The sequence below is a fragment of the Dreissena polymorpha genome, chromosome 9 (assembly GCF_020536995.1).
Source record: "Dreissena polymorpha isolate Duluth1 chromosome 9, UMN_Dpol_1.0, whole genome shotgun sequence".
NCBI lineage: Eukaryota > Metazoa > Mollusca > Bivalvia > Myida > Dreissenidae > Dreissena > Dreissena polymorpha.
In genome coordinates this window covers 811936-828214 of record NC_068363.1, presented here as the reverse complement: position 1 = coordinate 828214, position 16279 = coordinate 811936, and the positions used below count along the sequence as shown (strand labels likewise).

Genomic DNA, 16279 nt, shown 5'->3' with positions numbered 1-16279 from the left:
ATAGCTATAGTTTAAACCTTGTTTACACTCTAGAAGCCATATTTATTGTACGATCATCATGAAACTTTGTCAGAAGTTGTGTCCCAATGATATTTTGGACAAGGTCAAAAGTGGTTCCAGTTGCTTGAAAACCATGGCCACCAGTGGGCGGGGCATTTTTCCTTATATGGACTTATTAATCTTCATGAAACTTTGTCATTATATTTGTTTAAATGATATCTTGGATGTGTATGAAAATGGTTTTGGTCTGTTGAAAAACGTGGCTGCCAGGGTGTTCACTAGTCATGAAAGTGTAAGAACATATTGTTCTAATGACATCTTGGGCTGCACCGAACAGGTCAGTTCCTTTGAATCTCAGGTGAGCGACTTTGGGCCTTTTAGGCCCTCTTGTTTAATTAGATGGCAAATAATTATCCTCGAGTGCCCAATTTCGACGCATACAAGCAGTTTGTTGAGGTTTTGTTGCTCAATATAGGGATTTATGTAATTAATTTTGTTATTTCATAACACATTTACCTTTTATTTAAACATTTTAAATTCAATTGATTGTGTTATCAACAACAACAAAATTGAAAAGCGAAATGACCCAAGTCTATGTAACGGCGGCCATATTTGTTGAAAGAGCCCTAAAACGACGCATCTGATTGGTTACCTGATTTCAATGTAAATATCACTCCTGTGGAGACAGAATGCATACAATATTAACTTATGATTGTTGTACTTAAATTTGTATCACTGTAAAAGCAATATGGAACTGAAATTAATGAAATCAATTTAGGTTTTTATGCTCCCCCCCAAAAAAAAATTGGGGGGAGCATATAGTTGCCGCTTCGTCTGTCTGTCTGTCCGTGTGTCCGTCCGTTCACAATTTTTGCCCTCTCAGCAACTTATGACCGGAATTCAATTAAACTTTATGGGAAGCTTCACTACCAAGAGGAGATGTGCATATTATCAGCCGGTTCTTGTCGGATGATTTTTCACAGAGTTATGGCCCTTTTAAATTTTCCATTAACTGTACATATAGTGCAGTTCTTGTCCGGGCTATTTCTCAGCAACTTATGACCGGAATTCAATTAAACTTTATGGGAAGCTTCACTACCAAGAGGAGATGTGTATATTATCAGCCGGTTCTGGTCGGATGATTTTTCACAGAGTTATGGCCCTTTGAAATGTTCCATTGTACATATAGTGCAATTTTTGTCCGAGCTATTTCTCAGCAATTTAATACGGGAATTCAATGAAACTTAATGGGAAGCTTCACTACCAAGAGGAGATGTGCATATTATCAGCCGGTTATGGTCGGATGATTTTTCACAGAGTTATGGCCCTTTGAAATGTTCCATTGTACATATAGTGCAATTCTTGTCCGAGCTATTTCTCAGCAACTTATCACGGGAATTCAATGAAACTTTATGGGAAGCTTCACTACCAACAGGAGATGTGCATATAATTAGCCGGTTATGGTCGGATGATTTTTCACAGAGTTATGGCCCTTTGAAATTTTCTATAAACTGTACATATAGTGCAATTCTTGTCCGTGCTATTTCTCCCCAACTTCTGACTGGACTTCAATAAAGCTTTATGAGAAGCTTAATTACCTTGAGGAGATGCGCATGTTATTAGTGGGTTAGTTAGATGATTTATTTAGAGAGTTATGGCTCTTTGAAATTTTCAAGTTGCTAAACCATCCATCGTATTATTTTGTCCAAAGTTAAGGCTCTAAAGACGTTTCCTTTTATCTGAATATATAGTGCAATATTGTGACAAAAAAAACCTTTGGGGAGCATCACCCGTCTCCGACGGTTTCTTGTTAATTTTGAGTAGCCATAGTTTCTGGCAGTGGTTTTAATAGGGGCCCCTGTCAGCAACCCCTTGTCATAAGCTGTGTTTACGGAAGTAGGTGAATATAACCTGTACTTCTTTTGTGGAACCTACAATTATAATTCAGTAAATGAAAATACGTAATAAACATTATATGCAATTACCAACATAAACACTTGCTAAATGTAGTTTAAATTGTATTACAGCATAACTAAAAACATATCCGGACTTCAAATCAAAGTTTACGCGTACACCTTTTTCATAGTGCAAATTAATCTATTTATACGATGTTTTGTCAAATGGCAGTCACGTGACTTAGGAGTGAAATAGTGAACTTTTGCAGATGAAACCGATGCATATTCCCACGGTCTTATTTACAAAGACAATTGGGTGTAAAGTGTTCAAAAGTTTTGCATTAAGTAAAATACATAAAAATCCATCAATTGCAAACCAATCAACCATACCTTACCTTTTAACACGCTATTTTCCACATAACAAACAACAACTATAGTAAATCACCGGTGGAAGTAATGAACCCTGGATAGTATATTTAAATAAATATATAAAATCATGTTAAATGAGAGAAAAAATGAAAAAAAAAAGCGAAAAGAAAATCCCAACCCTCTGATATTAAAATCATAACAAGGTCATTAACTAGAATTTTCGTAGGCCTGTCTTCGCGGGCCGCAAAAATGTCAAAAATTATAATAATCCAAAGCATCCCTTGGTCCTCTTATGGGAAATTGGACAACCTTTCAAAAAAAGTTTACTTCAAAAAAAATCCGTCAAGCCGTTTACTCACAGTCGGTCGACAACCACGCAATATTTCGAGCCAAACGGTCTACAAGAATAAATGTGGGACAGACGTTCACACAATATTTTTGAGTTTTAATCGATAGCTCGTGTCGTATTCCTTTCAAACAACGAGGCATGTCACATAATGCATGCATATGCAACCACGGACACCAAAAACTTGATTCAAATCGACTTACTTGCGAGCAAATTACGCGTTTTTTTATGTTTCTCTCTCCGAGAAATGTCAACTGGCGCCATATGTTTTACATTCGGAAGTACTACGGATTTGACCCCAATGCAGCTGACAACAACAACATTAGCCAGTTGACATTTATCGGAAAGAGAAACATAAAAACGCGTAATTTGCTCGCAAGTAAGTCGATTTGAATCAAGTTTTTGGTGTCCGTGGTTGCATATGCATGCATTATGTGACATGCCTCGTTGTTTGAAAGGAATAGGACGCGAGCTATCGATTAAAACTCAAAAATATTGTGTGAACGTCTGTCCCACATTTATTCTTGTAGACCGTTTGGCTCGAAATATTGCGTGGTTATCGACCGACTGTGAGTAAACGGCTGGACGGATTTCTTTGAAGTAAACTTTTTTGAAAGGTTGTCCAACTGCCCATAAGAGGACCAAGGGATGCTTTGGATTATTATTATTTTTGACATTTCTGCGGCCCGCGAAGAAAGGCCTATGAAAATTCTAGTTAATGACCTTGTTATGATTTTAATATCAGAGGGTTGGGATTTTTTTTCCGCTTTTTTTTTCATTTTTTCTCTCATTAAACATGATTTTATGTATTTATTTGAATAAACTATCCAGGGTACGTTACTTCCACCTGTGTAGTAAATTGTGCGTAGTGTACCATGTGCTTTTGTATGACGTCAACGGATGTCGCTTATGTATCAAACAGAGGCAAAACAAAAATGGCGTCGAATTAGGGCAGCGTCGATTCAGGTCACTCAAGGATATGTTAGTTACTTAGTTTTATCAATAACTTAATCGTCAATAAATATTTAAAGGATATTAAATGTTCCCCATATCGGCTGTGTGGGCAAAAGGCATCCAATCCATTATCAAGAATAGCGTTTAACAGACGCGTTAGGAAGAAGCTGGATACGGGATTCAATAGATTACCTGAAACTATGAGAGGCCTCGCTGATTTATAAAGAGACGCTCTAGGAAACACATGGGTAGAGAGAGATTCGGAAACGAAAACCTGAATACATGATGGCCTTTATGGGTTTATAAAGAGACGCGATAGAATTACCTGCATACACGAGGAGCCCTTCTTAATTTATAAAGAGACAAGTTTGACAATTCCTATATACAATGTGTTGTTAAAACTTCACATTTATAAGAAATATTCATGATTAATATATCACGCTGATTAGTTTTTAAGTCCATTTTGGATAAAATCACGTACAATTAGACAAACGATATAAAAACGATTAGAAAAAAAACTAGCCACGATCCGAAAATTTGAACATTTTAAACAAATGTTAACAGGACTAAAAAATGTCAGGTTAAAGCGCACAGTTATTGTATCAGAACAAATACTGCTACTTTTGTTTCCTACTTGCGTTATTGATTACATGCTCTAAATCTACCTGCGCCTGTAATACGTTAGTATGGGTAGAATCCAGTAAGTAATCTTGTGTGTTTGATTCAATACTTTAAGGCTACCCGCACTTTCAAGACGCTGTAATGTGTAGACTCCGGTAAGTGCTCTTGTGTATTTGATTCAATGCTTGAAGTCTATCTGCTTCTTGAAGACATATTAAGAGTAGACTACAGTAAGTGAACTTTCGTGTTTGATTTTATTCTGTAAGGCTATCTGCCTCTTCAAGAAGTTATGAGTTGGCAGAGCTGAGTCTCGGATAGACTCAAGTAAATGAACTTGTGTATGTGCGATTCAATGCTTTAAGGTCACCTGCATCTTCAAAAAGTTATAATGGGCAAACTCTAGTAAGGGTACTTCCTTCGCAAATAAGAATTTATTCAATTCAAGCCGAGCAATTTTCTCTGTTCAATGCATTGCATACGTCATTTGTTCTTCCATTATAACCGACGCCGTTCTAAAATAAATCGATTGTGATTTTACAGGAGCATACATGAATATCAATAAAATAAACAATAATTCACTAATACCATTAATGCAGTGATGATATCGTATATCGTATTATTTGTACTCAATTATATTATTTAGTTTACTTAATTAGATTGAGTTTATGTCGGCTGAAGCACTATCGGTGTTTACATTTGTTATCTCTCGGTAGACATACAATGATGAGAAAAAGATCAGACGATTTGATATCAATGGATGGTTATTATCTACATTGTATGTATTTAAATAAATATGGAGTATCATTTATGTCATGTCTTCTTTCGAATTTGAATGGCGTCAAAACGAATACACACAGTAATGAAACTACCCTTAAATAAATCTATCCGATCGCCAACATCCTAAAAAATTAGCGCTAGAGTAAGAGATTAATGTGTCTTGCTGTCGTTCTTGTAGAAACCAAAGACCTATAGATTACATGTATTCTATAGGTCTTTGTATACAAAGCCTGGAACAAAAACTTAAGAATGATAAAGAAATAGCCCTCATCAATATTGCATTGCGTATTATTGAACAAAAACGGAATCGCATTAAATTGGTATTATACTAATCCACTTATTTAAATAACACTTTCTCTCAGCTTAGCATGTCAATATTTTGTTAGTTTAAAGCATCCATGTTTATATATAGATAGCAGGACTCACGCTGTTGTCACTGATATAAATGTAACAAGCAAATGTCTTTAGCAATTCCACGGTATGTTGGTGCATACTTTGTTTGTACAGTTGTTTCCAAATGGAATACATGTATGTATAAAATATATTCTTTAAAACGAATTAAAAAAGTAAAATTAACTTACTTAAAGCCGTTATTTTTTTATCGACACATATTTGTCGTCGTGGTATTCCGGCTTTTTCGCGCACACAAACAATACCCTTACAATTAAGACCGATATCACAGAAATGAGCCACCATTAATAAATGTGCACGAATTATTTTGAAAGTGAAAAGATAATGCATACAGTTATAACCTATCAGACAGTGATTACTGTCTTATTATATTTATATATACGAGAGAGGCAAGAGGAGACGGAAATAAACAGGTAGGGATATCAGTTATTTGAAGAGAGTTTATTCTATTTTAAACGCTTATTTTTACCCAAAAACGTCAACAAAAGAATCGTAAGTTAATAAGCATAAGGCTTGAACATGTGAATTAAAATCCCGCTTAACATAAAACATTATTTACACTTAACAATATAGACTAGAAAATAAACGTTGAGTAAACGCTATCGATCACTATTTATTTTGGGTAGTTAATTAGCTACACTAACAACTGATTGAAATAACGAATGCTGTATTAAGAATTTTTAAAATATAAATAACACGTTTTAAGGTAAAAATTGAAATATATGTTTCTGTAAAATTTAATAAACACGATTATTTCCAGGATCAACGAACAGGATACAATGGGTAAGAATAAAACACATTACGAGATTATGCAAACCGAGTATCATTAATATAGGAACCTTTATATGCTATCACATATAGTTCATTGAAACGTTCCTCCAAATGTTAATAATGTGTAATCAATTGATTTATCTTTACCATACAATAATGCGACGTAAAAACAATAAATGATAATAGTACTTTGACCTTTGGCTTTTCGAATTCTTGAAACGTTTAAGTGGCTTAGTCAGGGTGCAGATACAACGGGGGTTTCAGGGGTTTACACAGGGACTGGATATAATGTTAATACACCTTTAAGATCTTTATTTTTATTTAAATCTAAATTTATTGAAATAGATTTTTTAAAATATGTTGTGCATAAAATACAATTTTTCTTGCAGTTTGTGTCGATATCTTAAGGTATAAGAATAAATCCTTGAATACGTCAGAAATCGTGACAAAATGTCACGTTGCGTGAAGCATAACCGTTCAGTGCACACGGAATTTTTTAACAAGAACACATTCTTAATAAATAAAGTAATTCTTATGTATTTAACAATTCCATAAGCAGCATAAAAATGTGTATTGTATGCACTCGTTTAAATTCATAACAAAAAAAATGTTTTTTTCAAAGCTATTTGAAAACAGCAATAATTACCGGTGTGCTTACATCCGTTAACTTTTAATTGGGAACCCCACAAAGTCACGTGATCCTGCCCCTGTTTACGACTGTACATACTCATGCTATTCGCTTAAGAATTTATAGCCAAACATTCGTCATTGCATAAACACATGTTAAAAAAACGCTATAAAAATGATCACATAATACAATTTTACAAGTTTGTTTACATACTGTTTAGTTATTTACTATCACCACACTAATGCGGAAGCGACCGAAAAAATCCTAGAGTCCCAAGTACTGAAACAATCCTCAGATATATTTGGGACGGGGGTGTTCCTGTCCAAAATGGGCCCCGGTACATCATTTGAAAAGGTATTATATTTTATCAGACTGAATGGTGTAAACTGTTACGCAATATAATGCCTGAACATTAGTAGTTGTAAGTTTCCAGTCAAATGTTTAAACATAAACATTTTGGTCAGCCAATCTTTGTTTTTCGTTTGTATTAATTCTCATGTTATTTCCCACTTAAGTAAAAAATATGAATGACATACATCATCCAAATCATTTTGCAACATACCTTTCTTGATATGTCAAAGTTTATTAATAACTAATAATTAATCGAACGTAGCCAAAGTATTTGAAACACAAAAGTAAATATGTACACAAAGTGTATGGTATGAACAAAAACTTTGGATCTGCTAGAGAAAGTAAAGTACTGTTTTTGTACGCCTCATTAGGGAATAGTGCAATATGTTTTGAAGAGTGTAAACGACATCAGTTCATTCACATATATATATACGTGAACTCGACCATCAAGTAAGATGGTTAACACCGCATAAAACCAACTGCATTTGATTCGCTTTGATATCGCCTTTTTTCGAATGTAGATTTGTGAATGTTTACAAAGCGTTTCATATGGTAATACTTACAGTTGGAACTTATAGAAGCATTGCAAGCTGATAATACTATAAATATCTGATATTTAAAACTGAATTGTAATAAAAACAAAACAAAACAAAATAAGCAGCAACGATTTATGTTAACTTCAGTCCTAGTTTACATAGACTAGATTATAAACAGTTCTTTGAGGATCGAATGAAGGTAATTTTGGCACCTTTCGTATATTTTGCTTATGACGAAAACACTTGCATTTTTGTCTATGTAACTATGGCGAAGTCATGTTATATTACGTTTATTATAGCTTTCAAGATATTGAGTCAGTATAAATTATCTGTTAACATATTTTTGCCTTGATAATTGGGCATATGATGTGAAAATGCTATCAAATCCTCGAAACACTATAACGAAACATGTTTCTTTGACTTAATGTGTCTACTTATTTAAGCTCTTTGTGAATAACTACGAAGACAACTACTTATCAAGTTCTCGGATGAAGAGTTTTATTCGTGTAAAAGGAAAGGACGCGGACGTATGTTTTGAACTGCATCTTCCGGACGATGTGTGTGAAAATTTCGTTGAGAAATATGATTATGAATACGAAGCCGAAAATGAAGAAAAGAAGAAAGAGAAACGCCGCTTAGGCGTAACAGATGTGTACATGTTCAAGGGCGGTATTGACTTATCAGGCATAGATTTCATCATATATTGGAGGAATAAAACTCAATAAGAAAGTGACCAATCAAGTATACATCTGACACAACATTCGACACAACATAATACACACAATGATAACAGCCGGGTGCCACCGCCTTAATAAAAAGAATAAATACACTTCAGAACTATTGTCATTATATTAAACGTGTTACTTTACGCAAGTTAAATGTGAAACAAAATAAACGCATAGCATGATTATAATGATGTTGTCTGAAAAAGGAGAATAAGATTGATTACATATGCAATCAATGTATATTGTTGTTTTTTAAATAGCACTTAAATATAGGTTTCTCACAGATACCATCCGATTTTAGTAAAATAAAATATGGAGATGTTATCAAAATGTCATTTTTTGTTTCCTGTGCGGCATTATATGTTCTTGGTATTGCCAGTGATTGCTAAGATACGACCTAGCTCACTTCACAATTCTATCGATTCCAAACTTTTATTCCTTTCGTATTCATGGATGAATATAGATATCTCAGGCGTAACAATGTGGATATGCTTTGGACACACCATTGTGTGGTTAACGATTTAGGATTTTGTGTAAAATGTTAATAAATAATTTAGATTGTGTAACATCATGATGACGCTAACCGATGAAATCATGCCGGACTATTAAGCCTTTATAAGTGGCGTTTAGTACAGGTGAACGGAACACACTGTGCAGTGTTTTCTGACAATATATTTGAATTATATTGGATGCTATACTATCATATAGCAAAACGTTACGTCAGTCGTGATAAATATCGAGAACAAACTTGGAAACTAGCTGTGTTCTTGAGCGAATTATAAGTTTAAGAAGCTACTCCATAAACACGGTATTTGATTAGTGAATATGGGCATGACGATACAATTTTATGTAACGCACTACAATTTCAAGTACACATTGCCTATGTGTTGTAAGTAACCTAAAATATCGACCAAAACATTATAACTTGTCGATCACTGACATTCCTTTAAATAAACAACACAATTATCTTTATAAAACTACGCATTAACAAAGTGAAATAATATTTATATTCTAAGTACAACAAAGACAAATATAGTCCCCGTTTAAAGTGATATTATGCGCATTTTTCAATGTTGAATTGAGCTGAAAAGAATTAACAGGTCAAGTAAGTAAAAATATGGTAACTGAACCAATTATCTACAACTCATCTTGCTACCAGTTATTTATAAAAATATATATCATATTCGATATTTTACATGACTGTTCAGTCCTCTAAGCCGAAATGATCCGTAAAACAAAATTGTGTCGTTAGGTCGCATGAACGAATCTGCACTAAAACTGAATTCAGATTCAAATCGTACATCGAATCATTTCTGTTGTCAGTTGTCAAAACGAAAGTTCGGTTGATATTCAAATGCATTATTTTTCTCTTTCCGGGATATTATTTTGGTATGTTGATGCTGCATTAACAAATCAGAGACGTAGATAACAGAGATAAGCAGCTCGCCAAGTATCGGTAAACTCTCGCCCGTCGCGGGTTTCGGCGAGATAAGCGCGCAACTGTTTGTCGGTTGCCACGGTAGTTAACACGCTTATCAACATTCCTGAAACACGCTTTCGCGTTTCAGTTTTTGCAATTTGAAACAAATAAACTGTTATGTATTATTAATATGAGAATGTATGCGGTACTATCACACAATTGTAATGTGTCAATTAAAATAAATCACATGCCGCATTGTTGTATTTAGCGATTTTATTCGCCTCCTGTTTGAAAAACACACACCATCATAACCGGTATTTAATGATGGCCTTAGAAATACGATAAATTCAAATAAAGAAGCGATCATAATCTTACGACAAACAACTAATAATTGGTTGTTTTAATTAGATTTTTGTTTTTCATTTTAATTGCAGTGTTTAAATTTTATAAATCCGACTGCCATTTACGTGTAGTATAATTTGAATAAAGCTCTGAACAAAATCGTCTTCTTATGGAGAGAATCTATTCTTGGTCTGCTCTAATCGACTGTTTGTGTTCATTGTTCTCTTTAATGACCGCTAAATTCAATGCACGATTTTACCAATTATAACATTACCACCTAGAGTACATGTATAGAAATCTTCAGACCCGTATACTGTGCCATTCTCCGTAATTAAGCATATCGATCCAGTTATGAAGTTACTTTTCTGTGTCTTTTCACAATGTCTGAAACGGATATTGTGTCATGGGATGACGAGGATTTAAATCTGGATTTACTTCTAGTTATACCGATTATGATGAATATTGTGATAGTGAATTATGATGAATATTATGATAGTTAATTTGTTCAGGACTTTACTCAGTCAGTTGTGTTTGAGTGCCCAGAATGCAAAGTTAATGAAAAGAACATATGGATTCCGTATGTTGTAAAAAAGCATCATCTAAACTTGAAAAGTATGTTCTCTCATGTACATTATGATCAAGTGTGTCCCGGCTTCTACAAAGGTGCCTATGCAACCATTTATGTGATAAAGTCTCTTCATAAACCTCTGTAGAAACAATTTTAGTCGGTGCAATAAAAGAATGCATGAACATAGTTTTTACAGTTTAATATTTCATCAAAACTTCATATTTCATGAACAAATATCAATACACCTTCCATAACAAAAATTAAGCAATTTATCCAACATAATACATATTAAGCAAGTTGTTGATATAACGAATAACATATTAAAAGAAAACAGCTAATATTCTGCAGTTATGCAGGCAACAAACATGTAAGCTAATGCATAAGAGCCATTATCGTTTGAGGCAGGGAATTACTATTGCTGAAGAAAAACCATAATCACATAATAATTTTTCATCATGGCGATTGGACTCTAAATGTGACTTAGAGTGTTGACAGGTTTTTACCATAGCCATATAAGGAAAAATGCCTCGCCCCCTGGCCGTGTTTTTAAAACAACCGGAACCATTTTCAAACTTGTCCGAGAAATCATTGGGACACATTGTTATTTACGTCTCTGAACAAATATAAGAGTATATGAAGTGAAAACACCAAAATAAACAACGGTTGCGATAGACACCTATAAACAGAGTAGATACTGTACGTTAGATGCGCATAATATCACTTTAATTCCCTAGGCATTAAACATAATACTAATTATCAAGTCAAATTACGAGGGAAATTATTTTACAGTCATCGTTATGTGTTGCTCAATGATTACATCGTAGTCGTTCATATGCGTATATTTTTCACATTACGAACGCAAACGTTCTCGTGGTTTATTTTCTACCACCCAGAAGACCTGATTGTTCTTTCTTGAGTGATAAGCAATGATACATTTACAATCAAATTTTTGCGGTCTATGTTTAAAAGAACTAAACCTGACGATGCATGTGTGCTGTAAACAAGGTTAACTGTACTTAATTCGGATACTAATACCACGCACATTTAATCGTTTACAGAAACTTTTTCTCAAGTCTTAGTACAAAAAAGGTACGTTACTGCGTAAATAGTAAGTACCCGGCCGGGATGTCTCTTTTCAAGCCGAAATAAACTTGTGAAAGTTGCTGATGTGATAAGTCAGGTAATTCGTTATCAGTGAAGACTGGTGTAGTATACACAACGTATTTCAAGTAGATCTAACTCGCTGGTTATTTAGACATCTATAGTAGTATTTCAGACTCTGGCTTATTTATGCACTTTATATATTTGAATCGTTTGCTATATAGGGATATCAGTGATAATGACAAGAGTCAGGGTCTCAAATACGGCTTTTTTTAAATATACACATACTGATGTTTGAATTAGGCATATAAATGTCAGTATTCTTTGTACATCTTGAGAAAATATTCCTGAACAGTATAAATTATTTGTCCTTAAGGTAGCGCACCCCTAATGATTTCACGCGATTTCTTCGAAGGTTGAAGAGACAAATATTAGATGCCGTAGCCTAGTGGATAACGCGATAGACTCGAAAACTTTTGGGATATTCCAGCGCAGGTTCGTATCCTGCCGACGACGCATACTTTTTTGCGACGCGTTTTATTTCTTTTTTAACGTAATTTGATTTTATCTCACACAAGCTTTGTTTATTGTTAAATATGTTGCTTTTTGCACATTCTTCAAATTTTAAAATTAAAACAACGTTATGGCTAAATTGGGTGATTTACTGCTGAAAATAAGAACCATGCATGTTGCATTTTTATTTTTATTTCAAAATGTAAACGGTAAATCTGTCTATTTCTTGGTATTTTTGCTTTATATAGTGTATCTATAAAAACTAAGTCCAAAATATTACTTAAATAATACTATTTTGAATTTTATGACACTTTGTTTTTAACCAACCCAATTTCTACTTGCCTGAAACCACTTACATTTCATGGCGCTCTTCCATAGATAACAAGTTATAAAAATAAATGTCTGTAAAAGAAAACTTTTTTCATCTTGTTTAAACTTTAAACACCTTTAATGCATCTGTACACACCAACTGCATGCCTATATTTGGAAATCTGGATGAATTATGGAACTTTCATATACCCCAGGGGTGCACATAAAGGGGTGCCCCGAGTGTGGGGGTTGGTTTTGAAGAAATCAGTATATGTTTTTAAAAAGCACGGAAAGCCTACCTAAAATTGCACGTAGTTCAGTGAAATGATGCTGATTAAGAAAAAAATAGATTAGATTATATTTGGATAGGTGCCCATTACGGGTGCGCTACCTTAAAGGATGTACTTTTGAACTGGCTACTGCGATATGGTATAGGGTTTGACATTGTGATGTTGAATTAATTACTAGTATAACATGTCAAGCTGTTCAGACCACAATCAACTATTTCAGGGAAGAAATTCTCCCGGTACACTGTCACCAGGCATTCAGATTGACTTCGTATCTCAGTTTCATGCTTAAACCCAACAACATTTCTGAGGATGAACTGTTGAGACTTCTTATTTAAGACACCATTTAATTTCTTGAACAAACGTAAAGTTGTTGAGTAATGCCCAATAATAACTGTTGACTACCATTCGTGACATGCGTAACATTTTCATAACAAATTGCATTTAAAAAAGTAGTGATTAAATTTTAGACAAAAACACGAGATTATTAAATAATTATGAAATTACTTACTCATAGCGTTTCATACGCATACAGTTGCGTTTATTCCCATAATCAAACTTCTATTTTACCATGTCTATATAAGTACTCTATACATTGCAATTACTTATCAAAGCTCACAATCTCAGGGCGTTTGATGATCGAAACGTGCAAAAGCATTTTGAGCTTGAGTCACGACTTTCTTTTTACCGTGTTGATGGGTTGAAGTTATTTTTAAAAGATACGAAGCATAATATATATTAGAATGTGTGATCATTTTAATGGCGAATTATTTGTAATTATGCATTTTATCAATTTTTCCTTCAACTGCTAAATATATGCTTGAACATGTTTGACTGTTGGCTTGCATTAGACATGGTTTTACTGAACTTTTCAATCTCATACTAGTGTTTATCATACACAAAAGACCACAAATACGAAGCCATTTCTCAGCAATAAGTATAATAATGGGTGGTGTTTGAAAAATGTGGATTATATGTGTCTTGGCAACACATTTTTGTTTTTGAAGATTTGAAGATATTTACTATATTGACAAGTATGCAACAGTTTTTATATTGATCAGAACTGAAATAATAAACTTAAATCATAAACTAAATCATACAATATTTAATGACAAGAATTGTTTGAAGTTCACAAATTTCTTATTGCCTAATAAATTTAAAGATATCTTTTTACAGGTGGCAATAGAATACTCGAAAATAAAAATGACTGTGTTATTCATAACAGACAATATCTTTATCCATGAAACGTAACCATTTAATTGACTTTAACTAAAATGTGATTTATCTTGAGACACCGTTGTTAAGAGTATAGTTTAAATGCATATGTGAACCATATGATGCTGTCTTTTGACAACGTTAAAGAACTGAAAGATTCCGTTACCAAACACGTTACTCAATATTGTCAAAGAAATGGCATGTTTATGACATTTAAAATGTTCTGTGAATAATTCGATGCATATATAGATAATGACGTGCAGCCTTAAGGAACTTCTTCACAAAAAATAGTTTATATTTATGAAATGATGTTGCAGGAGGGAATAGGTATATTTGATACCTCTAGTATAATAATGAGGAAACATAACACATTAATTAGTAAGTTCGACACATGCATATCGTGAAATTTAAATATTAAATTAATGTGATTGTACCTTGTCACCAAAATGTAAAACTTTTATGACATGTTTGTTACTTGATATTAGGAGCATGTCCAATTATGATCACGATATAGTATTTTGGATTTGTATGCCTTTTGGGGAGTATTGATGGCACATTATTTTCAGGTGCCTGTATGCATGATTTATCAGAATTAAAACATTATCTTTATCGGTGTGATTCAAGATTTGTGAATTATATTTGAAACAATAATTATACATTCATCTGTGGAGTGGTAGGGGAATGGGCTTATATTGTTATGTTTCGTTTTTTTAAATAGGATGTCCCCTTATAATTGTATGCCCTTCCCTGTTCATACCTGTCTCAACTTTTTGTGGCCCTCTTCATTTGTCGATGTTGTCATAAATTTATAAATGTAATTGTTTTCATCGGTATATGACGACATTTATTCACAATGTGTACTTAATTGAGTGGATGTTCATATATTCCTGGTTATTAAGTCACGTATGAATAGCTGCATTAACGAAAATACCAATAGGTATAACCAGTAGGCATTTTCTGAAAATTTAGAGTCTTCAAATATAGGGAAAAAGTTTGATATCCGAAATATTGGAGTCACAAGAAATATTCTTCTGCACACTTGATTTTGGCGATGAAGAGACTTTCTTGAAACAAAAAATATCAAGAAAGTGTCGTCCCTGATAAGTCTGTGCAGACTGAACAGGCTAATCTGGGACGACACTTTGCGCACATGCATTAAACCCCCTTTTCAAAGAGCACTGGCTCAAATGATTACAGGCTAGGGTGTCCCATGGGTCCATATTGGCACATCTGTTGCAATGCTTACCCGAGGGCATATGCAAGTGTGCATATACTGGGTAGCTTATAGGCATACCATAGCTGTGTTGTAACATATTAATTGTATGCTTTCCAATGGTTATAGAGAAATATCAGTGAATGAAAACATATTTTACTGTTTTAAGTAGTAAAAAATAACAGTGAAATATATCTATAATTTTCATTGTTTGAACGGAACTTTTTTTTTACTATCTTTGGTTACTATTGTGACCCGCCAATATTACCAAGGGCATTGAATGTTTATATAAACATACTGATAAGTTTCCCTTTAATATACATGAATAACATTTAGGTGCACCCAACGGGAAAATATTTTGTCCGGAATGGCAAAAATACAAAAAAAAATCATTTGTAAGCTGGGCCTGTCGTGAAAATATAATTTTCTATGATCACTCGTGAATTAAAATCGATATTCCACCAAATCCAACAAATACCCTCTATTCATTACATATAGTTTATTCCTAGCCATAAGGAATCTAGCTTAATTACTTTGAGTCTGTTCATTTGGTGGTTAAAGTTATATATATTTCAAAAGTATGCCAAACTGACGTCACCTGCTTTGGTTGCATTCATTCATTCATACCAGATAACGAATATAGAAGTTAACAGTTTGAAAAGAGTTTTTTTACACACCATCCATGCTAGTGTTCTGTATGTAACAAATCATTGATTATAGAGATATTGAATATCCTTGAGAAATATTTATTTTGGCTTCAAAAGATGGTTTCCGGAAACTAAGCGTATCAGAAAACTTAAAATAATTGTGATACGTGGAAACAATCAATAAATAATGAAAGATATCTATAGACACATTAACAACGAAACAAAGAATAGTTATCGAATGAAATTATTATGAGTATTGAATATATAGAACGTTTGTATG

The 16279-nt window shown here is 33.6% G+C and overlaps 1 protein-coding gene across 2 annotated transcripts; it reads left to right on the top strand.

Moving 5' to 3' along the window:
- Positions 1-4222: 4222 nt before the first annotated feature.
- On the top strand, positions 4223-8616 carry LOC127844610 (uncharacterized). Of its 2 annotated transcripts, none has more exons than XM_052375013.1 (4): positions 4223-4340; positions 6134-6156; positions 6993-7126; positions 8103-8616. In XM_052375013.1, the coding sequence occupies exons 1-4, from the start codon at positions 4327-4329 to the stop codon at positions 8382-8384; spliced, it is 453 nt and encodes a 150-aa protein (XP_052230973.1). In that variant the 5' UTR covers positions 4223-4326; the 3' UTR covers positions 8385-8616. The 2 variants fall into 2 exon arrangements, with proteins under 2 accessions (XP_052230973.1, XP_052230972.1); XM_052375012.1 differs by lacking the exon at positions 4223-4340 and adding an exon at positions 5671-5786.
- Positions 8617-16279: the final 7663 nt, after the last annotated feature.

What these genes read in the sequence shown, in the direction of transcription:
- LOC127844610 (XM_052375012.1), top strand. Translation starts at nt 5,698, where the DNA reads ATGCATACAGTTATAACCTATCAGACAGTGATTACTGTCTTATTATAT. An exon ending in CAACGAACAGGATACAATGG is followed by an intron (nt 6,157 to 6,992) that starts GTAAGAATAAAA and finishes CATACTGTTTAG; the next exon opens with TTATTTACTATCACCACACT. An exon ending in CCGGTACATCATTTGAAAAG is followed by an intron (nt 7,127 to 8,102) that starts GTATTATATTTT and finishes TACTTATTTAAG; the next exon opens with CTCTTTGTGAATAACTACGA.